At 38.9% G+C, this 25,239-nt stretch overlaps 2 protein-coding genes across 9 annotated transcripts in view; both read right to left on the reverse strand.

Annotated features, from left to right (window-relative positions):
* Positions 1 to 1,178: 1,178 nt before the first annotated feature.
* ABHD10 (abhydrolase domain containing 10, depalmitoylase) lies at positions 1,179 to 11,688 on the reverse strand. The gene is made up of 5 exons (XM_048057396.2): positions 11,378 to 11,688; positions 8,283 to 8,466; positions 7,346 to 7,457; positions 6,276 to 6,413; positions 1,179 to 5,835 (listed from the first exon to the last, which is right to left on the reverse strand). The coding sequence occupies exons 1-5, from the start codon at positions 11,457 to 11,459 to the stop codon at positions 5,494 to 5,496; spliced, it is 858 nt and encodes a 285-aa protein (XP_047913353.1). The 5' UTR covers positions 11,460 to 11,688; the 3' UTR covers positions 1,179 to 5,493.
* Positions 11,689 to 12,085: 397 nt separating this feature from the next.
* PHLDB2 (pleckstrin homology like domain family B member 2) overlaps positions 12,086 to 25,239 on the reverse strand; it is an 80,288-nt gene continuing 67,134 nt past the window's right edge. For all 8 annotated transcript variants that reach the window (XM_048057375.2, XM_067002109.1, XM_048057374.2 and 5 more), the window contains 6 exons: positions 24,899 to 25,106; positions 21,528 to 21,618; positions 20,937 to 21,083; positions 18,175 to 18,394; positions 14,760 to 14,845; positions 12,086 to 14,042 (listed from right to left, as the gene is read on the reverse strand). In XM_048057375.2, the coding sequence (XP_047913332.1) occupies positions 13,902 to 14,042; positions 14,760 to 14,845; positions 18,175 to 18,394; positions 20,937 to 21,083; positions 21,528 to 21,618; positions 24,899 to 25,106 (893 nt within the window). In that variant the 3' untranslated portion in view covers positions 12,086 to 13,901. The remainder of the gene's footprint in view (positions 14,043 to 14,759; positions 14,846 to 18,174; positions 18,395 to 20,936; positions 21,084 to 21,527; positions 21,619 to 24,898; positions 25,107 to 25,239) is intronic.

The raw sequence follows: 25,239 nt of genomic DNA on the forward strand, positions 1-25,239 counted from the left end.
CCACTACACTGTAATAGGTCCTGTAATTTAGATTTATGCCTAACACATCCAAGGCTATAATTAACGTTCTTGTTCTAGGCAAACATACTGCGGAGAGATGAGGTCCTACAGCAGCAAAGTAAATCTGTGCTACAGGAACTGACCTAGGAGCAGTAAATCTGTGAGCAGTATATTTTTGTCCTTCATCTCCGTCTCTTCCCAGCCATCAATCTCTTCCCCCAGCAAACACGGTGGCATTAAAGCAATGCAGGTGGCAACCTGCCTGCTGTCAGACAGAATAGCGAGTTCCCTCCACCTTAGCTGTCGGAGCTGGGCTCGAGAACAAAGGCAGAACGAGGAGATGGCGCTCTGATTTTTAGCATTTGTGTACGTGTCCATTACAGCTGTTGAATTTGCACAGAGCTTTAGTGAAATTCTACATTCTTACACATCTGACCAAATTTCTACATCAGCCCAAACCAGAGACTGCTTATCTTAGAGACAGTTCAAACACACAATCCTCTTTTCATTCCAGGGAAACCATCATCTTTAAACACATAGCTTTAACATATATATATATATATATTTTTGTTGATAATTCTGAAGGGTGCCTCTTTCTAACAGCACAACTGAGTAACACTTAAAAATCAAGTTCAAATCCTACTATTCCTTACGGCTTTTTTTTTCTTCCAGTCTTGCATTGGTTCAGAAAACCTTTTAACAGCATATTGCAGTCTGACTAGAGCACTGAAAATGTTTGAGCAGCTGCAGAGATGGCTAGTTGAAAGTTTCTCTCTAGCACATTTTTATTTGCTAAGAAAAGCAGGGTACCATAAATCTCTTTGCTCCGTTGAGTAATTGTGTCCAGGAGAAAGCATGTAATCAAAATTAACATAAAAATGAAACAGCAGGAGGCAGTTCCTCCGAGGCCTACCCAGCCAGGATTTTTTGTGAGCATCGCTTTGTTGATATTCAGGGTTGATGCAAGAGAAGATAAACTGCCTAAACTGAAACTACAAGGAACATGTTACCATTTAATTCACACACACACACACACACAAAAAAAAAGCTGCTGCATTGCACTACAAAGCGAAATGAAGTAAGACACAGAACAAGCCAAATACATGACAAGATAAAAATACATGCATACGAAGTTGCATTAGCACAGCTCGATATATACAGAGACCAAAAGCACTTGCTTATTAGGAAATTAGTTTAATAAGCTTTATAGACTCTTTCAATACATACCGGTCTATTGCAGTTTAATCCCAAATACATGCAAAAGAACGCCTCGCAATTTTCTTCCCGTTAGAAGGCAAAATAAAACTTTGACAACTTTAAAGTAGTTTCATAGATTTTGCAACAGATCTGAAAAAAAAAAATGGTGCTAAGGGCTGAAGTCCAGGGACAGTTGAAGTCAGCTGATACTTTTTTTTTTTTTTAATTAAATATATCACTTGCATCTTTGGTATTATAGGGTAACCAAGCTTCTGTGCCTAACTGTAAAGGATTGGTTATTTACTCATGAAACTTGAATGACTATAATTAACTCCTCAGTAGGAGTTTGAGCTTTACGTGTAAGAAAAACACCTCCAGGTGCTTATTCAACTAGTATTGTTCGATCAAAATCAACAACAGAAGCAGCTGTGCTGCTCAGTTGGTGTCTAGAGCTTCCACGTGCTGTGAGAGCAGTGTCAGTCCCAACATGTCTGTACGACACTCAGTGACAGGTGAGCCCAGAAGTCATTTTCAGACCTACCAAAATTGCAAGACAATGAAAGTGCTAACAACTTAAGCTGAGTGTATTAATGAAAATGATTAAGAACTATAGATTAAGGTACGCAGAGAAAACCAGTCCCCCAAGCACCACAAGGCAGAATTACTTATATTGGGAAATCTGAAAGCATGAAGGACTCCGATCATTCTATGCAAACACAGATTATTGCTGAGGAAATGCATGTTACATATTCATAAAATATACTTTGTACGTGGCAGCAAATCAGATGTCCATTAAAAATAAAACCAATAAACCCAGAACATAATTCATTTCAAAGGCTTCTAATAATTTGCACTATGCAAAACTTTCCAAATATTTAACACCCAGGTTTAATACAGTATTTCCACAAAAGAGAGACATACTTATTTTTAAACATGACTAACATTGAAATGAATTCACTATGCAGGCATCTAATGGCAAAAATGAAGGAGTTGCCACAGGCAGTAACTCAGGTGACAAACATAGTACCAAACAGGATCAGAACAACACCCTAACCTGTGAATATTACTTCACCCAAGACTGTTAAGACTTCCTGATAGGTCAAGAGCTGGTCACAAGTAGGATGTGAAACCCTGTGGTTTCAGGAGTGCTACAGCAAGAAAGCTGTGCCATAACATCAGTTTTCTCCAGACTTTGTTATTGCAATTAGCAGAACAGCTTTGGCAACATCAGCACAGAAACAGAGAACGTGTGGGAGCACACTGGTTATCATCTATCCCTTCTTACAGGCATTTGAGCACAATAAGTTGGCAGTGACCAAAATGCTGGCAGTTTCCAGCATGAACACGAGGAAAATGCTGTGCCTGCGACTCAAGTACCAATATTTTGTAAATATGAAGAGGTGGCTTCGAGGTAGACCTTATGTAGATGTACTTCTTCCTGTCAATTTGCCTAGTAGTTCTAGTGGTACTTCTGGTTGCAGGCACAGCCATTTTCCTCATGTTCACATTGGAAACTGCCAGCATTTGGATCAGACACTGAATTTATTAAGTGGTGAGCACAAAGAAGGGCACTAGCACTCACTGAATCTCAATATACCACCTCAAATACTGTTGTAATTAAGAAAGTATAATCAGCCTTCACATTTATGCTGTACGTAACAAATTTTGGCTGTAACTGTAATGTAAATGTTATCACTCATCTCCATTTAGCAAGCAGAAAAGGAAAACAGAGATCTACAATACAACTAGCACAACAAAACCAAACCAAACAGCCTATGATTAAGCTTTGGTAACGCTGAGGTTTAAGCAACCGATGCTTTAGTTTTGTATCCTCAACAATTGTGTCAACCCAGTTAGGCTGCTAAATGCAACCTAAATGCTGTTACAGCAGAACAACAACAACAAGAAGAAAAAAAAAAATACAACTCCAAACCCCTCACACAACTGCTCCACTTCGTTTTCAGCTATCTTGCTCTAAGGCACTGCCAACAGAAAGGCCTCACCCATGAAATATGAATTATTTAATAAATGCTAAAGTGAAGCTTTGAAAGATTACAATGCAATTATTTCAAGCAAGTTACATAGTGCCAAATTATGCAGACATATAAAGACTTTTCCCTGCCTGAACTACTATAGTTAAATTGAACATTTATAGGTATAAGACCCAATTCAGGAAAAAAAAAAAAAGGCTCAAAACTTTTCAGTTACTAAGTTTTTTAAAAATAAATATGAACAAAAATACATCTATCACAACTGGTAACTTTAGGCCTTAATTGATAGCAATTATTCCTGAATTACCGCATCCCACTTTTTTCAACTTTTTCTTCCCTAAAGAAACATCTGAGAGATGTGACAGAAATTAGTTTAAAAAAATGTCATAGGTAAGCTATGAGCAGAAAATTTTGAAATAAACTAATTCTGATTTACCTGTGTCTTTTAAAACTTACAAAAATCTACTTCTCAGATTTCATTATAAGCAACAGTTGAATGACTACATATAAATACAGCTCAATCTTCAGGAATGGAAGCGGATGAGCAATTTGCTTAAGTTATCATAATTTTTTTTCTAAATAATTTCTTCAAGAGGTTTTAAAGCTTCAAAGTTTAAGAAAGTTGTGAACTGCATATTCATACAGGCAGAAAAAAGGTCTAGTCCCCTCAGAAACAGAAATACTTGGAAACAAAATTTCATGGAATGTTATAATTCCTCAGTCAAGTAACCTGAGCTAGATAACCTAAGTTAGGGAATTGTTACACTGGAATTATTATTATCATTATTAACATCACAGCTTCTTGTTTTTTTTTTTTTTTTTCAGTTATGAAGCCTAAATAAAACTGTCATAGGAGTCATCTGAAATTCAGGTGGGTTTTTTTTATCTTTTTTTTTTTTAAAAAAAAAAAAACAGTACCCCATCAAATGCTCTATACAGTGTACTTCTGCTGCCAATAATAACACTGAAAAATACAAACCCTGTAGAAATACCTTGCCCGTGGGAGCCATAGTCTTATAAAGTGGCAACAGTGCCATCATTTCCTACTTGAAATAGCAAAGCCAGAAACTACTAAATACTTCTGACTGATGTTTCACCTAAAGGCCAGCCTGAACTAATTCCAGTCTCTCATCTATGTAAGCTCCTCACTCGCTCTTCCTAAAGTATGAATGACACCATATTTTTGGACAAAAACAGCTAATCATCACATTTGCAATTCAATTTGTATACTATACGTAATCCAAAGTGATTTATGGTAAAAGAGTTATCCAGCTATCAAGTTTCAGCTGCAAGATGCTCAGGCTTGCAATTGTGCTCCTCAAACTTTCAGCGCAGGAAGACACTCTTCCTAACAACTTTCAGTCCTCAGGTCATAGAAAAGAGGCAGTGATGATCTACCATCCTGTACAACCCACTTTTGAGAAGCTATTGAAGGAGTAAATGACTCATTATAGTGATCCAATTTCACTTGACTTTACACCAAGAGAACGTATTATTCCTTCAGTATTAGTCCCACAAATTAAGTATTACAAAAATCCTGCAGAAGAGGACATAAACACTCCCGATGAGCGTATTTAAGAGAGTTCTACCTGTACTTTGAGGCCCTGTGTTCTCAGGCTCTTAAAACACTAACAATTGGATTCCTGTCTACGCAGGTAACCCCGTAAGAGGAGCGTGGACATTCATCTTCGTAAAATTTAGTCTTAATCTAACTCTAAAGTAATCCAAAATTAATTTATTCCTTATGTAGTACCCCCAAAACACAATCAGGGTGTGCCTTTTACAATTTTAACACTATTTAAGAACAGTATAATCATTTATTGGAAATCTGTTTGCTATGCTTCATGTTGTTTGCTATTTCTACTAACAATAACTTTAGCAGACACTTGTGTTTTGCCTCGCACAGCTGGTTTCAGACAAAACACAAGGAAGTTACAGCAAAAGGACATTAGTGAGAAGGCATCAGACATGGGAAACCAAAGCTGTACTGTACAGACCAATAGTAACAAAAAACGAATGAACATTTCAGTACAAAAGGGTAGGAAATCTGTGAAAAAAGGTTTCAGTGGTAAAGTAGAGGTTCTGAACCCAACAGCAGCACTTCCTCACACTTTGGACTATCTGTGCAAAAGCAGCATTAATAAAACACCTGTATTTACACAACAGAGGTAAGGAAACAGCAGGTAAAGCTTAGTTCCTACTGTGATTGTCACAGTCCTAGCATCATCTCGCTATGGACAGGGTTTTCTGCTACTCATGGAAAAGAGTCAGGCGTAGAGTTTGTGTCTTTACGCTACTCTGCAGCCTATACTAGTGTTGACAACTTGTCAATTAAATCATCAACGGTATTCACAAGAAGTTTGGTATCTTCCTTCTCACTCATTCGATGCTGGCCAGTTTTGCGGAGGATGACATCCACATCTTTGCTCAGGATGCGATCAGCGACTTGCATAGAGATCTGCCAGGGGACATCACTATCCTTCATGCCGTGAATGAGCCGGACAGGACATATTATAGGAATGGGACCATTCAACAAACAGTGATTTTCTGCTTCCTTAATGAAGTCGTATGTCACGGAGTAATATCCTTCCTCATTATACTTTGTTGGAAACTTCCATTCACCTTTTTCTTCTATTTCTTTTTGTGTCTACAAAAAAAAGAGAGCAAAGTATACACGACTGATGTTATGAGCTTTTAGAGTTCCTCAATTTATTTCTGTTCTAAATTCACTTAAACCTTCCTCCTTGAAAGCACAAGCCTATTCAGCTTACTGAATGTAAGCTGAAGAGGATTCAAACCCATTTTAAAACAAATAAAGATATTCTAACACTGAAATCTAACAGACTGCAGAACAACACGGATCTGACTTCATGCTTTATATGCCACAATCGCATTCTAGTATTCACACCAGCTCCATCCTAGAAGCACTGTATTTTGCAGACACTTCAATTAATGTACATTTTCAACTTGCCTCCCCTACAAACACAAAATACTGGGATACTGCAATAACTGGACAGCTCAAACAACAGAATTTCTTATATGCTTGACCGATTTTTAGATTGCACAAAAGACAACCAGCAGCTTTACCTCAATGGGAAGCCTCTTAAAGGTTGTTACAACATGGTCTGCTGCTACAGCTACTCCAACTAGAGCAGCCACTTTATCTGGGCGTGCTATCGCGGCATGAAGCATCAGCCATCCACCTAAGCTGGAGCCCACCAGAATCTTAAGAGAGAAAAAATAAGATGTTATTTTATAGGAAAAAGCCTTTTTTTCCCCTTTAACAAAACATCAGCTTTCATCTTGTTTAACTACTTAAACCTTGGGTATAATCCTGCTGTCCTTACCCAGGCAGAACTGCTGTCACCTCCAGTGGAAATTTTGCCTGAGTAAGCACCACAGAATCTGGAATTTTACTATTTTTGTTTGACATGGCTGGTTATTGCTCTCTGAGACTGAAACACTGTAAACAAAATGAGAGTTGAAACAATTCAGTATCACAAGCATGCTTAGTTTCCTTCTTAAAATAAAGGCACATCATAAAGGTTCAGTGCAGTGACAGAGGTCAACAAAAGCAATTCATAAACAAAATGCTTTTAAACACTACTAGGTTTTCCCAGGTTGCAGAAGATTAGGTTTCTTACAATCATTTCTGAAGTAACTGAAGAAGCCAAATGCTGCTTTTGCTGATTTCTTAAGCTATTTTATCATACAGAGTACCTTAACTTTTAACAGTCCTGTAAACCTTTCAGTTAATGCATCAGCACTGGGACAAAGCCATGCTTCTCCATGAGGAGGGCTGTGCAGCACGGGAATGGTTCCTTGCTGCCTGTTAGTTGGAATCTTCACCACAAACCCTTCCCAAACCTCCTGGGAGAAAGCCAGGGCTGACGTAACCCATTGTCAGTGACAGCCCTGCTCCAACAGCCAGCCTCCGTGAGGTCCTGGCAACCCACCTTCCCATGATGCTGTCATCGACCTGTCTGCAAAAGAGGCCCCATGAACATGACGTTTCAAATGAATCAGCTTGGAAGTGACCAGGTGGAAGCTGTTAAAGAGGTGCTACTCTTCCCTAGACCTACTATAGCCTCTTTTTGATTATATGTCATTCCATCTCGAGGAACTAAAATATTTTATATTTAAAAACAAAACATAACCTGTGGTCCATCTGTAAGTTCATCCAGTATACACAGAACATCTTTTCTCCACTTCCCAATTGTACACTCCTCAAAGTTACCACTTGAACTTCCACATCCTGTATAATCAAATCTGAAAAAGTAAGCATCAAAATGAAAGTCGTAGTACTGTCTACAGCAGCACAGAGGCTAAAACTGAACGGTGTTGTTTAATAAAAATTAAACACAGGACAACATACTGCAGTGAGTATTTTCTTACTTGGTCCTGTGTATAACTAAATATCACCAGAAACCACATGAAAAGAGGTTTAGATACACCTATGCAACAAGGAGAACGTTTCATGTAACAATATCCAAATTTACCAGGGTATTTCCCATACTACGAATTTGATAAGCTCTCTGTAAGCCAAAAAGCATCATACTTCAATTTAGAAGTATAAAATCTCTTCCAAATGCTGTATCAAATTGGGAAGACTTATGAAGCTTAGCATGCAAGCTAGCCTATCAAAGCAGAATATCAGCAAGCACATCCGTGTTCTTCTGTAGGCACAGAAGGCACTGAACAGCTTAGTAATATTTGGTAATTAAAAAGCATGCTTTATAATGATAGTTTAGAAGGAAAAACAGAATTCTGGGCGCTACAACTAACATTTCTAAAGGTTTTCTTTCTTCTTCAGTGTTGTGTCTGTAGCTTTAATGTAATACACAGTGCTGGCTAGAATACAGAAATTTATCACAGAATCTTCTGAATTTCTCTCAAAATACATTCTCATGATTTATCTCAGTTCCTCAACTGACAGAAAGCCTATGTCTGAAATGCAAAAAAGACACTCATTAGCTTGTGTACAGCACAGCACGCATTCAACCCAAACACCGAAGTCTACATGTTTTTGTTAAACCCCCCTCTCCCAACCTATGACAGTTGTTTCATTTCCTCAAGGACAACGCTTTAATGTACCTGACGAAGGCATGACCTAGAGAGCTGCAGAAATCCTCAAGGGCAGTTGCTTTCTGACCATTCATATTGGAATTAAAGCCTGGAAGGAAAATAACCCCTGGATTCCTGCCTTTTAGTCTATGGTAAGCTAGATTTGGTCGATCTGGTCGAGTCAAAAAGCTGACTGATGACTTCTGCCTGCAAACTAATAAAAACATTTGTTTTAGTATAATCATCAAGATAACGCTGACAGAAATGCTAACATTTTATAAAATTAGAATTCAGGAACTGTGTACATATCATGTGAAATTAAGATGCTTAGGCTCAAGAGGAAAGAAAAATAAAAGCGCCTTCTACACTTTTCAATGACTATAACTTAATGACTTGAGGTTGCTCAGTACTAAAGCCAACCATGCAAGGAGTCCACTCAGGAATTAGCAAAGTGGCCAACAGAAGACAAATGCTAAGATTTGCTATACTTCATTTGTCCCCATGTTCCATACCATCTCGAATATTTCCTCATCTCACATGAAGTAACAGCTTTCTCATCCACTCAAACTTTTTATTTTTCCTTTTTTTGTATTTCAAGAGTGAATTTCAAAAAGATTAATTTTGCACCCAAAGTACTGTGTGCGATGGTAAGTTTACAAGTACACGAGATGTCAAATTTTCATTAAAATTGCAACAGCAGGTCAAAACTTCAACTGCATCAAAACCCCAGACCCACCAGATCTATGCGGGAGCCATACAGCGGGGAAATCCCAAAGTGGGAATTTGGAAAGAAGCTTCTGATTTTACCTTTTCCAAGGTGAACATTAGCTTTGTTCAGAAACAAATAACGTAAATAACATGCAGCCTTTCTCATTATACTATCCACAGCCATTTCTGCCTAAGTTAAAAGATTGTTGCTAGTAACACTGAAAATTAACAGGGTGATAAGCTCCAAGTCAAGTTACTTAACACTGCCATCTAAACAGCAGTCTTTTCCTCAGACATGAAACATAGAAAGTTAAAAAAAAAAGTATTTTTTAATGTGTGTATTTAAACGTATGTAAATACAACATAATACATTAAACACACACCATAAGGAGAAAGAGTGGACCATTATAGATCTATGATTTTCTATACATCTCCTAAAGAGGCACAGATATCCCGTCACGTGGATTTGTTCATTCCTGCTGGAGGGGATAAATTATACCAGTATTCAGATTGTTCTACAGTTATCCAGAATGAAATATCACTCTGAGAACCTAATATTTTGGAAATATTTAATAAAATGCAAAATCATTTAGTTCAACTTCTGTCAAAGTGACCTGTAACATATTATTAGACCCATAATAATAAGCATTTTTCCCATCGGTGTACTGGGAACTTAAAATTGCTTTGTTTTGGTTCAAGATAACAAACCAGACATATTTGAAAAGAAAACACTAGGTTGGGCTGTTATTCACATTAATAACCATCCAAAAATATAGTTTCCACCAAGGAAAAGAGATTAACAAAGGAAACACTACCAAACGAACACAATGCTGAATCTCAGTGGCTGCTATAGTATTTAATCTAGTCTTAGCAGTAAGTTTTATCTTTACTACGGGTGAAGGTAAGTGGTTTATAGAGAGGTGTTAAGAGGAATTAATCCACTCCATTATCCCACTCAGCAAGATTAATTTGTTAAACTGAAAGCTTGGTCTAGACTTCTGATAAGACTTTGACACTCTTAATTCTTGGGTTAGAAGAGGCCTGGTTCTTGAATGCTGCTAATCAACAGTAGGGTACAGAGCCTGCACAGCCCCAAATGGTATAACAGGCCTTCCTGGTGGTATAAACATTGGTTAAAACACTGCAAAAACAGGCCTTGACAGCATCACATCACTTCACTGTTCTGCTGCTTTCTCTCACTATCAGAGAGATTGTATTCAAGCTTTTTTTTTTTTTTTTCCTCCATTGCACATGCATTTGAGTGCAAAGGTACGTGCAGAAAAGACACAGCATACAGTGAGTGTTTAGTGTTCTGCTCTAATAGAAATTATCCCATTTGAACTAGAGATTAAAACCACTATATCTCTCATGAAAAGATGGGACAGTTCTTTATTCTACCAATGCACTGATTATTATGAAGGGGAATAAACACCACAAGAGAAGTATATTTATTTAGATGCATTCACCCTACAACCTCTGGTTCATGTGTGTTTCTGTAAGTACTCCAGTCACTTCTTCACCTGTCAGTAAGAGGTACACCAAGAATTGCTACACCTCATAGAAAAAAAGGGTTAGGAGTATTGGTCCCTCCCTTAAGCCTTGATAACCATCTTGGAAGTGATTAGGTACCACAGGCCAGCATCCTGCAGCACTCTGGAGGTGTCCTCAAACTGACACTGGGCAGGGTTTAAACTGAGCTACAAACAGCTGCTGTCCAAACTATCTTGTGAACTAGTCTCGTGCACTTGACAAGTTACTCTAAGTGCATCGGCAGTAACGCTAACCCGAATAACCCAAAAACCTAAAGCAACCTCCTCAGCCAGCCCATCAGAGAGCCCACTTCACTGGGGTTGCACTCTAGAGTCGAAGCCATCAATAACTGAAGAGCTATCCAGTAATTTCTCCTCCTGATTTCAGTGACAGACCTCGGGAAGAGCAGGGGAGCACTTGTGGAGGGTGCATGGTGGTATCTAGTACCAGAAGCCATGTATGGACAGCAGACGTTAACTAGAGGAAGGCATAGGATGCTTGCCCGATGCTATGAAACTCTATTCCTTCCAAAAACTCTGCAATTTGAGTTATGACTCGCAGCAACCACGACTGACAGCTCAGCCGCCCATCAAAGCCGAAGAAATCCCCAAACACCCTGGGGAACGCTCCAGCACCACCACATAGGCAGGGCCTGGAGCAGCAGCGGGTGAAGGCAGCTCCGCCGGGCAGGGGGCTGCCGGCTGACCCCAGCCCGCTTTGCCCCTCACGATCCCCCCCGGCACTCCCCGCCATCTCGGGGGAGGCAGCGCCCGCCCGCCCCTCAGCGCACGCCCCGAGCCGCCACGACGAGGCAACCCCCGGCCCTCCCGCCTCCGTGCCCGCCCAGGGCCGCGGCCAGCGGGGCTGCCCGGGGGCTTGTGCCTTACCAGCGAGCCCCGGCGCCGCCCGCAGCGGCTGCCACAAGCCGCCGGCCCCCCGCAGCCCCCGCGCCGCGCCCATGGCCGCCATGGCGCAGGAGCGCGCATGCGGCGGCGGCCGGCAAATGGCGGCTGCGTGACGGGCCTGCCGCCGGCCCCGCGGCTCCTGGCAGCCGCTGCGGGGCGGAACCTGCCCGCCCGGCCCGGAGGGACGGCAGGGCAGGGCGGTGCGAGGCCCCCGCGCCTCCTCGCTTCGGCTCTCCTGCGCCGACAGGGGCTGGGCTCGGGGAGCAGGTGCTCTCTCTGGGGAACGATGGGGCCCGAGGCAGGGGAGGAGTCAAAAAGCGCCGGGCTTCCACGGTGGGGTGGTGGCCGCTTGCCCTTGAGTCACCTCCTAGCCGGGTATTAGGGAAAGGGGGAGGCCCCTGAGCAGTTCTTGCTTTATAATATCCAAATAAATGCCGCAGGCAAGGCTGGTGATATGTTTCTCAAACGGGGAGGGTCATAAAAATGAGGAGTGTGTTATATAATACACCTATGTACACCACAGTCCCCACTCATAATTTCACTGCCATCTAAAAATTGTTTTCAGTAGCTCTTCTACTGGGAAACACAGGGAAGGGTAGCATTTTTACTGAGAAACACAGACATGCTTGTTCAAGTGTATACAACATTATTTGAAAGACGAGCACAAACACACCAGGATAAAGAATCGAGTGAATGTTTAAAACAAGTTTATTTTTAAAAATGTTTATTGAAATGCCTTCATCGCATCATGCAGGATACAAAAATCATGATTAGAAAACCTTTATAACCATACTTAGAATTAAAATCGAGATACATCGGGAAAAAAATAATAATTATATAAAACAAAGCAGTTCATTTCTGATAGTGTTTTAAATCATTAGATTACAAACTGTGATCTGCACAGATGATACCAATTACCTCGCAGTAACCCTTCCTTCTTTCGTGATTCAAGTCAAAACTGCCATGTCATGCTAGAGCAACCGTATCACCTGTGTATGCCACAAAGAAGAATTCATCCATTCGATACAGGGTTTAAATAGGATAACAAAAATATTTTGCCAGCATACTTCTATTCTGCTTACAGTTTTTAATTTGCTCCATCAAAAGCCATTAACTTTCCATCAAGAAAAAAAGTCTAATGTGCTTTTTTTTTATTACACAAACCACTTGGCACAAGTTTTGATTACTGAAATAAAACCTCTTTAAAGTCAGAGCATAAGAGACTTCCTTGACGTACAGTTCAATTACATAATTGAGGTTTTGCAATATTACTCAAGGACTTGGACGTGATTCTTGATTCTAAAATGGGAGACCACCATACCCTCCATATTTTCATCGTTTTAGGAGTCCCTAACCCCCTGCTACTTAATAGTTTCAGGGTTTTTATTCATACACTGCTTAGTGTAAACTCTTAAGAGTTTGTCAGATTCTATCTGACAGCATTATTCTGTGCAGATATGCTTTTAAAAAATCTCCTGGGCTGGAAACTTGACTTCAAAGAATTTAGATAGATTTTAGATACTTTGATGCTGGCTTCATGGGGACCAAAGCTTGCGAGGTTTCAATAGAGCATTCACTTGGCACAGAGTAAGATTAGAACCACATTAGATGGGACCTGACCACATAAAATAAAATTGCTGCAGGATCCAGAATCAGCTCATTCTATTCGATGTGGAGGATTAAAAAAAAAGTCCTCCTGATGACAAAATTAATACGTGTTTCCATTTCATAGCCTTGTGGATAAATCCCATCTTTATAAAGCTGTCCTTCTCTTTTTTCTTGAGCTCCATAAATACAGACTTGAAACACACAGTTGGTGTCACTGTGTGATTAAACACACAGAATATTGTAAAATTTAATTACTTTAAAAATCGTGAAGAGTTTTGGCACTGTCTCCTTACAGAAAGTTAAGTACAACTAACACTTTGAAACATTACAGTAAGGGAGTCATGTAACTCTTTGGCTCTGTTGTAATACTTAGCTACTAAGGCAAGAATTGTGTGTACCTTAGGGCTGCTTTTTATTTATATTTTTATAAAATACTTGACTAAAAGTTTTAAAAAGTTACCTAATCATCTATAAATGTCAAATGCTGCATATTAAAATATATGCTATTACACTTTTTTGTTCCATTACTAGGATTTTTGCATACTGATGAGAACACACACATTTGTAAACTTTATGTAGACGTGCTCTACATAACAATTTGTACAAAATCATCATTGAATCAAGATGTAATTTAAGTTGCCTGATTATTCATTTTGGAGCACTATGATTTTCTCAATAGCCTTAGCTCTTTTGCTTCGATAAAGAGAACAATTAAAATAAGTAACAAGTCCCCCTTTTCAATGCATTTATAAAACTTTCATTCTCAGGTTTTGGGTGCATATCATAAGGAGGCTATTTCAGAGTATTCACTGGTATTTTACGCAGCTTTTCAGATTTTACTACATATGGCTAACTTCATATGTTCTGTTATTGCAGTATGCCCTATTGCCCCATTTTGTTATAACATGAAGTGGGTGTAGCCTTCTGCGCCTGTAACAATAACATCCATCCATATCCTCATGGCTTCTGGCGTAGGAGCAACCATATAGTATATCCGGTCGTGTGTCTTAACACTGAAAGTGAGTAGTGGGTTGGGACTCTAAAATAAAGCAAAAAGAAGCAGAAAGAAGGTTATCAAAAGAATGAAAAATCAAAGCCATTTATTAGAACCAGGGATATCATTGCTTACAGGGAGATTCAGGACAGGGTTAGGGAGAAATATAAGAATGCAAAATTTGGAAGCACTGCATCCAACATTGCAGCACTGGGGACAGAGATGCATTTAAAGTATTTGCATCCAGAATCAACACTTTTAATGACATATTTTCAGTAGACTATTACACAACCATTGCTTCCAAATTGTTGCTTCATGCCTAAACAATTAACTCCCCTTGAGCAGGTATTATGTCCAGCAGTCAAAACCACTTCGGCTTTCACAAATCCATGTGCCAAGGATATATTCAGGTCATCTCCATTATATGTGCGGCAGGGACTGCCATCAGCTGCAAGTAGCAGCTAACTCCCTCCCCGTGACAGATGCATACAGCCATCTCTTGATTTACCAAAGCCACTGATTTCAGTGATCTTGCCCATGGACTAAGGAACTCCTCACAGCAAATGCCATGGGGGACCGTCTCTGCTTTCATCAGTATAAAAGAACAGTGTTAACAGCTACTCTGGCTTCATCTTCCTTTTCTTCCACCCTGTTTTTGTTTTGTTTGTTTGTTTTAAATAATGTTAGCTCTCCCGTTAATTTTACAGCAGCTAGCATACTTTGGGTACTGCCATATAATACTCAGGTAAAAAGAAAGTTTACCTTATATGCATTCTTTAGATGATCATAATAGACTTCTTCAATAGCTTGAAAATAAATTACACCTTTTAATTTAGTTTCATGTTTGTCTGAAATGGAAAAGAGAAAGTTACATTTTAAAACTGAAATGAACAACACTTGAAGAAGCAAAAGGCTAATTTGCATTTCTACATAGGTTCAGCAGATTAAGTTACTAGATTAACACTTCTGCTTGTGAAATCCCCCCAGAAATTTTCAGCATCTCACCAGTTGGATGGTTGAGTTAAAAGAGATGTATTTCCTACTTTAATTTGCCTTCTTCACTGCCTTGTTTCCAAGGAAATAAGGCTTTTGCAATTTTCTCATCTGTTTTTAAGTCAGTCCCTCACTGAAGCATTTAAACCTTTTGTCCAGTATTAGCCAACAGGGGGAAGAGATGTCTCTGAGATAAATCCAATCTTCCAATTACATGAAAACCAGCCAGACTTCAGATATTGCTAAAGTACTACATCATAGCTAACAGATTAAGACCCACAGTTTTTCTTCAAAGAAAATTATGAAAAACAATTTTGAAATACAGTTTGATAGCAAAAGCTTTACATTAGAATATCATTTGTGCTTATACTTATTTACAAATGTTTCCTCCTGTTCTTAATAATCTCCCATAGTCTCAAGCTAATACTTAGTATTCAAATATAAGGTTACCAGGTCATGGGCAAGTTTCTGTGAGCTCTGAGACACGAAAAAGTTTACAAGGTCAGAGTTCCTGTGCACCAGCCTCAGCATTGTAATTGTCTGTGACCATTTTCCTACTCTGCGACACCCAAGGTAAAAGCCGAATTAATTAGCCATAGTTTGCCCCTTTTGCCAAAGAGACCCTTCCAAAGCATAGATCCTCTGAAGAAAAGAAGCGCCAGAGGTAATAATGACTGAATGGACAGTTAGCTGAGGGAGGCTGTTCATAAGCAGTAGCTTGTACCCAATGGAACAGTGTTTGTGGCACCGATGTCCCACTGCAGCAAAGCTGAATCTTCGCACTTAAGTTCTGATATCTACACTGGAGACGCAGCTGACAATCTCCCTTGAAAGGAAATGGAAAGAAGTGGACACATGCAGGGTGTCGATTCTAAACTATTTTAGGTATCTACTTGCAAGAGATCTCACATGTGAAGTTCCAGCCTAAGAATCCAAAAAAAGTTTCAAGTCATCTGTAGCTCTTATTAGGACATTTTAAAAAGAAAAAGTTTAAGAAGGTTGATTTTCCATATGGCCCGCACACGGCCTCTCATTTGGCATTTATTTTTCATATGTAGACCCAATCAGGAAAGACAAAATATTACTGCGTGTTGTATCTAGAAAGGAGGATGAGTTAAAAAAGAATTTGAAGTCTGGCTTTACATATAAAGTGGTGCCTTAATCCATGACAGAGAACAGTCCATGGCGTATGGGCCACCAGAGCACACCGTGCTTGTCTTCTGACCCAGCATCAGCTAGTGATTCACTGGGGCAAGGAGAATACGGACCATAAACTTAGCACTCAACTATAACATTTCACAAGAAAAAGGAACAAAGACAGATAAGCATCTCAAATATCCTCCGCTTTCCTGCAGTGTTAAATAATCCCAGCGGTTGTTAAGGAAAATCAGAACTGCACGTGATACTGAAGGGCAAACTTCCTCCAGTACTCTTGTATCTGGGGAATATAATGCCTTTGACCCCAAGTTCGTATCGCCTCAACAGTGGACAGTCAGCTAAACAGACATCTTAGACAAACAGAACATCTTAGTCTGATGACAGATTCTGCTGTCGTTTTCAATTCTCATGACCTCAGCTTACATCCCATCAGTAGATGTCGTCAGTTTCCAAAGCATCAGATGATAGCAAAAAGAAATTCCATAGACCAAATGATGTCGTGTTGGGAATCTCCCTGCCAGCCCATAGGGGACCAGTAGAGGTATAAGATTACTACATTACAGCATATGCTATACAGAGCTGAATACAATACTATACAGCAAAGTATACTGTCTGTGTACTAGATTTTCAGATTTTAGCCTAAGGTCTTCGGTTTAGTAGACTTGCAGAACTAAAGCAATATACCGGTACATTCAACTTAGAGTTTAATTTTTCTGAACGTACAGTACCAAAATTTATTTTGGAAGTTACTATATATTTAAAGATCTGGACAAATCCTCACTCATTCAGGCAGCTGCATTTTTGCTCAGCTCTTACAGAATTCTCATGAAACTGCTTTTTGGCTGGAGTCCTTGAGACATTATGAAAAGTTTTCTTTGGTAATTAAAATGCATTATGGAAGCTGTACTGCACTCAAAACCAAAACTGTTAACTAGTAACACAACTACTTTAAAAAAAAAAAATCAGTACCATATGAGGACACTACTGTATGTTACAGGCCTTGCTAACCAATATACCAGATGTTAAGAACAAAGTAAAAAAGAACGTTTGCTTCTCACATTCTTCACAATGTTGTTGCAAACTAGTAAGAAACAGTCATTTTATACGTAATGAACTCAAATAATGTATTTTATAAAGATGGAGCTAGCAATGCCCCCCATCAATTTTAAGTTCCTCATAACTTTCTGGAAAGCAGTAATGTCATAAAAAGAAAGGGAACAGTTTGGGCTTTTTGGTACCAGTTGTTTTCTTCTGCTTCTTAGCAATTACCATTTCACTTATGCCCCTGTCTGGCCTCGCCTAACAATAAAAATTCACAATGCAAAATCATTTTTCTGGCTTCCTCTGAAACTTGAAAATCAAACTATGTATAGACTTGCACAGCTATCTGTAAGACATACAAATTTTTAAATTTCTAATTTCTGGTTTTGACCTGAGTTAACAACATATTGCTTCTAATGGCTCCATATATCACATTATAACACACTTCAGTCTACAGAAAACTCTTGAGTATTACTTGTTGTCCATTTTGAAATTTCTTAGACTCTCAAAATATGGCAAATGCAAAAAATCTACTTCTCTGTATTAAATATTCTGAAATACTTTTCAGTACATCAAGTGATGGGACTACAGAAGCATTCGATTTAATGTTTATGATAAGTATCATAAGTTTTACTCTTTTATGATGGGTACAAGAAAACGTTCCGTCACTGACGGAAGTATATCATATTTAAAAATAAACTAGGTGGAGCTATTATTCTATGTACTAGAAATATTGTGATTTTTTCTTTTCCTTTCCTTTTCCTTGTTCACATCTCCCTTCATCTGTTATGCACTGTTGTATCCTTTCTGACATTAGGATTAAACAGTAGGGAAGAGACTGCATCAATCCTGAAGGTATATGTAAAATACAAAATAAAATGGAACTGTAAGCTTTATTTGGGACTCGCTATATCTTCATCTCTCAACCAAGTTGACAGGAAAATAAGAGGGACAGATATTGCCTAACAGCGATCCTACAACCTACCTGCATAGTATGTAAAAGTTCTCTTGTTTCTGTCAAAAACAAACCATCGTTTTTTCCATGTCTTAATTTTCCCTCCCATCTTAATCAGAAAGCCTCGGCAGGTCTTCTCTGTGAGGGAGACGTGGTAACAGGTCTCTATGTTGTGACCGGCTGTTTCAATGTGACTTCGCAGATCAAAGTCTTCCTTTCTGATGGGCAAATAGCGAGTCAAGGGACGAGCCTGCAATAAAGAAAATAAAATCATTATTTTAACATAAATCTTAACTTCTCTTTCACTCCTTCTGCTACAAGGTCATAATTGCAAACAGCCCACAGATTCTAAAATGATGGTAACAAAAAATAAACAAGTTTTGCTGCAGCCATTGTTTTCTTTAAATTAAAGATTCTGAAAAATTACTTTTACAAAGTGTATGCACCTTAGTAAAAATGAAATTAGAGCATGGGAGTTTCTTGAAATCATCAGTTGATGAGCTGGCAAAACAGGAGCCACAGCACAGAAAGGTTGTTTTAGAACTAAAACATGAATTGAACATGAAAGGTGTGTTGCTGCTTCAGGTGAAGCATAAGGACTCGTATGGTGTGATGTTAAGCAAACCCTTTACTTTTCTGGGCTAGATACTAACTATGCATATCTAACACTAATATTTTATTGTTACATGTATCTTAATGACAAATATAAATAATAAAAACATGCTATTAACTGAAAATTAGGAAGAAAGAGTGAACTGTAACCCTTATTTTGTTTTACAAAGGTTGTTGTAAACGAAATAGAATTACTTGTGAACTAAATTAAACATGGTATCTGGTTCACAATCAGCAATGCAGCACAGAGAGCTGAAGCACATCCCTCTGCAAGAGACAGCTAAGCAGCACAGGAAACGGTGCCTCATTCTTGATACCAGTTCAGGACTAAGTCTGCATCAAGCCAAATAGGATAAGTTGGGAGAACAAGTAGGAGTGATTTAGGACCTCTGCCAGCTAAAGGGAGCATGCCTGTTTTCTGTGCCTGAGGGGATCTAGACACAAAACCTCATTTTAAATGTAGAAAACAGGTTTCCCAAGGCTCCTGCTGCAGCCAGGGCAGACAGAGGCTACAACACAGGGCTATTCAGAACAGAAGCCTAATTTAGGTGGCTCTGAATGACTTGTGAAAGGACTATCTCCTTCCTCCGTTTCTTTTTTTCCTGTCTCTCTCTACACTGACTTCAGAGAACCTGGAGAATCTAATCTGCCCCTGCACCATGCCTAAAGTTAGCCTTTTAAATACCACTGTGAGTCACAAATCTAAGGGACTTTCTCTCATTGCATTCTCAAGAATCTCTTCGTGCAACGGGAGCTATGTTGCCTGCAAGAGCTCTTAACACCCTTCTAAAATTATGCAGTCCTGTATGATACAAGCTGGAACTAGCTTTGGCAAGTGCAAAGATGGAGTTACTTCCTCTAGTTGACATTTCTTAGTGTCAGGAAGTGCTGGGGAAAAAAAAGTCTTGAAATTGGGTCTAACAATACAAAGGAAAGAAAAAAGTTAATAAAAAATTGTTGTTCTTTCTGAAAGGTATGTTTTGTCTTCCTGCCAATTCAGTCTTCAGCCTCTGCTAAGTCTGCCAACTAGCAGTAACCGATAGGGCATTTTGTTACAACACATCCACGCTCCAATTTCACATAAGGATATAAGCATGGCATTGTTGTTTATGCCATATTTGAGTTGTCATTAAAATTTCACAGACACAAAGAACGTATTCAACTGAAGTATACATACCATTTAACATTTGGTTATTTCACTTTATTATGAAAACAAAGGAATAAATACGCTTAGGGAGAAACAGCCTGAAGTTCCACTGAGGTTGCCCTAGTGTTATCAATTAAAAAGGCCAATAATGTAGGAGTTTTTATATTTAAAAAAAAATATATATATATATATAAACATAATAGTAATTCATGAAACAAAGATTTAGCAAAAGTAGCACAGATAAAAGCAGATATATATTCAAATGAGATATGGAATCTTCTGCATTCATATACATGTAACTAAGATGGAGGTCTTACTATACCAACTTACTGTCCTACTATACTAACAATAAAATGACTGCCTAGTCTATCTGCTGTACCATGTAGATCTCATTAGCTGTGGTGGAATAAAAAGTAGGTAAGACCTCTAAACCCAAAGAAAGCTCAAGATACATCCTAACAGGAAACAAAGATGATGTCAGAGGTAATACGGTTTAACTAAATAATGCTTCCCATGTTGTATAGTCCCAGTAACAACAGAGAAAATATTGTTTCCTCTCCAGAGTAGATATGGAGATGAAAAAGTTTCTTTATCTTTTGGTCATTTTTTTTGTTCAGTCAAATATTTGGGAGGTGAATATTCACATTCCAAAATACTGTATGTATTAAAAGAAAGAAGAAACAACACTGTTTATAAAATTAACACTCTCACAAATTTCTGTTGTTCAGGCTATCAAAAAAAAAAAACACCTGCTCTGCCCCTACTCAGTAACAAACCTTAAAGGATTAACATTTATACTTTAGGTATAAAATGCTGAATAGACCTAGGCTATCATTTAGATCTAAATAAACACCCAGACATCAAAGTTTCCTAGAGCCCAAACATGCTTTTGGTGACACAGTTACACCTCAGAAATACTAAATCCGTCCATTTAACTGGAAGTAGCTCTGTTTATCATTTGCAGAAGTAGACTTGCTTCCTCTATCAATAAGGAGTCTAGCACCAAAAATAATTTCATGTCAATGCATCTCACCTGTGCTCTTTGTTTCTCACGTATCTTGACTTCTTTTTCAATTAGTTTTTGCCTCTGGCTAGTTTCTTCTTCCAATCTTTTTTCCAGTTGCTCTCTGCGGCGTTTCTCTTCTTCCAGAGCACGTTTTTTAGCTTCCATCTCCCGCTCCTAAACACCACAGCACACGAAGGGCAATTGTGTGTGAAACTATAGTTGATACGTAATTTCTAGCTAGGACTAAATCTCTTTTTGCCTCTTTGGCAGGCAGAAATATGTACGCAGCACAGAGGACTGAGAATTGTAATCAGAACTGCAAATACTACCACTCTACAAACGAAGGTTCTTCATAAGTAACTCTCATAGTAGTTGTAGGAGCAATGCTGATTAGCTTCTGATGGGATTTTGCCCTCAACTCACCCACTGAAATAGCAGTCACCACATATGGGCTCCAAGATGTACCATGAGAGTGAAACCAGACCAAACTCTGGAGGGAGAGGCAAATTCTTAAGTCTCAATTAGATGTAAACTATTTAGGGTCCAATACAGCATTTAGGAGGTTATTACCTAACTTACATGCCCACTCTTATTTTTACTCATAAAATTATGTTTTACCCTGGATTCAAGCAGCCTAGTCTTTTCAGCATGTGCTTGTTTCAGAAGTCTCTCCATCTCTTCTATTCTTGCAACATTTGAAGTGCTAGCACTGTACAAAACAAACAAAAAACAATGAAACAGTTATTTAAAAGAATACTTGATATTTAAAGCCACATTTTATAGTCCCGCATTAGACAGTTTAAGAGTGGAGTTGATATTGTTCCGATCCAATTCAGTGCAGTAGCCTCATGTCATAAAAATGAGGCAAAATACATGATACACTTAACATATATACTTGCCATGCAGAGTTGTGAAAAATTCAGACTCGGGTACCTAAAAATGCATCTTATCAATCCCCTATGATCCATCATCATCTCTCAGATAACAGAGTATGGAGGCAGTTACCATGTCCTAGCAGAACACACCACTGATTCTGAGAGGTGGCATAAGTAGTCATCTAAATACACCATTTAGGCCTTTCTGGCCATAGACCATCTCTGTTTAGATGGAGGATTTAGATGGAGGATTTAAGGAGGATTAAGAAGCATCTGTAAAAAACATTCATTCAGTCACAGAGCAGCGTCAAATAATGCCTACTAGTTAAAATAACTGGCAAGCCAAGGAAACCAGTAATGACATAGAGTGATAGAACCTGGCCCCCCACAACGCAGCTGTCACACCACTGCCTTTTTGGCTCTATTTTGCAACAGAAGGGTACTCGGATGACACTTCTTCACTTTCAGCTAGCTATCAGAGGTGGTGTCATTTCTGCATCTTGGACCCAAACACTCTGCAGTGACAAGTATCTCATTCTCATGGTGGGGGGCAGAGCAGAGGGATCCTAACATGTAGTTGATAAACAGGTTTACAGTGCACTATACAGACCTACTGTGTTTCTGGCTGCATTTGATGGGAGATTTCTCAAAAAAATCTTTTTTTTTAGGGATTTACTGTACCCACTGCTGTACAATGCTCCAACTTAACGTAATAATCAATTTGTTCCTTTAAGCAAACTTACATGTGCCTCAAAGTGTGATAGACACCTGGTGTGGATAACATCTTTTATGCCCTTTGCCCTTCGCAGCGATGTTTTGCTTCTAGTATAGGCATCTTAATCTTTAAGGATTTGACAACACTCTTGTAATTACTAATCCAGACAAGCCCATAACGAAGGGGTGATTTTCTGCCTCATACGATCTGTCAGAATTTTAATCTGTTGAGTACACTCCCACATGCCTTGGCAGATACTCATTACATAATACGGAGGTCACTCTTCGTACGTTCTGAGAAGGTGCTACCACCTCACCCCTAGTTTCCATAACAAGATACCTAACTGGGAGTGGAAGTATTCTCCTAAGATACTCTGCTAACACTCCAGTTATTATTGAAAAGCTCTGCCAAATTGCATTCTTTCTCTTGCAAAGGGCATTTGCTGTCTGGTGCCTGATAGGCAGCCAACAAGCAATACCACGTTTCTTGCTTCCAATACAGTTTCTTTGTTTCATCTCAATTTAACAGTCATTTCAACTGAGGTATTTTCATGCTATTTTATTTTTCATCTCACACTGTTGAGGAAGAAAAGTTACGCTGTACTACCATTACTGATGCCACTGGACAACACGAGGAAATTGAATGGGTTCAAATGTTCAGGGCAGAGAGAAACTTGGCCTAGGATTATTCTGAAAATACTAACTGATCACTCAAGTGGAAGTTGGTGTTAGGTGACAGGTTTATTCCTGCTACTCAATAGCACACAGACCAACTGTGAAGGGAGGGTGGCAGAATGGAAGTAGTTCAAGCGTGTGTCCTGGGCAAGGGAAAAAAAAAAACAAGCAACACCAACAACGCTAGCTTTCTGAATATGCCTCTGATGGTCTATAAGACTGGGAGTTTTGTCAGAAGTATGAAGTTCTCAGAAGACATTTCTCTGTCTGATACTGAGGATGTGTATTGTGAGACGATACAGTACAATACAAAATACCTCCCTTATCCCAAGCGGCAGAGGAAGTATAATCCTTCTGAAACCTAAGCTGTAAAAAAGCTTGTCGTCTCTGAAAATAAATGAGGCCACTGACTTGGATACGTAAGCCTAAGTTTGGCTAAAGTATGTTTAGCTGATGTGCCTAGAAAATTGGGGTCAAAAAACTTCCATAAAAGCAACAGGGCCATACTTAAGTCATTTGAGCAACCTGGAATTTGGTTAATTGCAGTAGGTTTTCCCATATAAAACCAGTTAATACTTCAGCTTAGTTAAATTCTCTCATCCTTGATTTGCTTAGCACTGCAGAGATGAGTTAACTGATGAGATAGCCTGTGTCCAGCTATCAGAAACTAGCTATGTATCTAAAACGAAACTACTCAGAACCTGAGTCCTAATGTTTTATACTTAAACTAACAAACAAATAAAAACTGACAGTCCCATACCAACGCCACTGGTATTTTCTAAAATCCTTGACATTGCAGCGATAAACACTACAAGAGGAAATTAGAGGACTGGTAACCTGTTACAGGAAACAGATGTTGAATAAAACACAACATGCTACCCAAAAAAAGCTGTCCTTGCATTCAACAAGAGGTTCTTAATCCCTTAATCATGCTGTATTTAATTATCAGCCTCTGCTAATGCTTGTGAACCTACTGGGGCAGGACTATGCAGAGAAGTGAAATCACCATTATTAAAACCAGATTGTCAGTAGAAAATTGTTTGCACACAATTTTAAGACTTTGCTGGATTTTTTTTTTTTTTTTTTAAACAGGTCACTGATGTTTGTTTTAATTGTAGTTTGAGCTGACAGTCTCTGAAGAGAAGAAAAGCAGCTGAGGGCTCTAAGACTTTTAGAATCATCTCTTCATTTCTACTGACCCAGAAAAGGGAGGGGAAAGGGCAAAAAGGATTGCCAGAGGACTCCTAAGCATTTCAGCATTAAGTATCAGCATTATTTCAGCATTAAGCATAAGCATTAAGTACCTAGCAAGTTAACATGCTGGACATACAGAATGAATGCACTTAATCACCAGCAGGTATCTTAAGAGACATTTTGTATCACAGGAAACCTGTAACAACTAGGGAAGGAAGCTCAGGAATTATCCCACTCTGAAAAGAGCATCATAATTTCAGTTCAGGACTGACGTTGATTTCTATGTGGCCTTCAGCATACCATTTAGCCTCTCCATATTTTTATTTTCCATCTTTATTTAAACAGATGAGATGATAGTCAAACATGATGATGAAGGGCTACACAAAATACCATATATTATACCTGTCTAATGATCTTGCATTTTCTTAACCATTTAGCAGCATTCATATTACCATAGCGTCAACATTCACATGTTCCCTTTGTTGTTATAACCCTACAACCATTACAACATCAGAAACGAAAGTTATTTACCTGGAAATGTTATCTGGTGAACATGCTGATATGCTTGTCTCCATACTGTCAGAACTGTCCAAGCTTAATGTATCAAAGGCATGGTCCTTGTAGCTACGATCTGGGTAATGGAAGCTATTCAAATACACGTTAGATTCGGATGCTGTTCTGCTGTAGAATTCAGGAGATTTCTGCCTTTGGTTTTCACATATACGTTGATGATTATACCCTACGGAGTACAGAGGAAACATCTATTTTACACAGAAATTCTGTGACTTGAGCATAATGTGTTAACAGCACGAGCATTTTGATTACCAGCTCAGACTTAACTGCTCTGTGACCATGGTACTAGAAAATTAATT

Source organism: Anser cygnoides, chromosome 1 (genome assembly GCF_040182565.1).
Source record: "Anser cygnoides isolate HZ-2024a breed goose chromosome 1, Taihu_goose_T2T_genome, whole genome shotgun sequence".
Classification (NCBI taxonomy): Eukaryota; Metazoa; Chordata; class Aves; order Anseriformes; family Anatidae; genus Anser; species Anser cygnoides.

Bases quoted from the DNA above. Each gene is read 5' to 3' on its own strand.
- ABHD10 (XM_048057396.2), bottom strand. From the start codon at position 11,459: ATGGCGGCCATGGGCGCGGCGCGGGGGCTGCGGGGGGCCGGCGGCTTG. The intron at 6,414-7,345 runs GTTATGTTTTGT...TTCTCTCTTAAG, and splicing joins AACTTACAGATGGACCACAG to ATTCTGGTGGGCTCCAGCTT. The intron at 5,836-6,275 runs GTAAAGCTGCTG...TTTTTTTTGTAG, and splicing joins TTAAGAGGCTTCCCATTGAG to ACACAAAAAGAAATAGAAGA.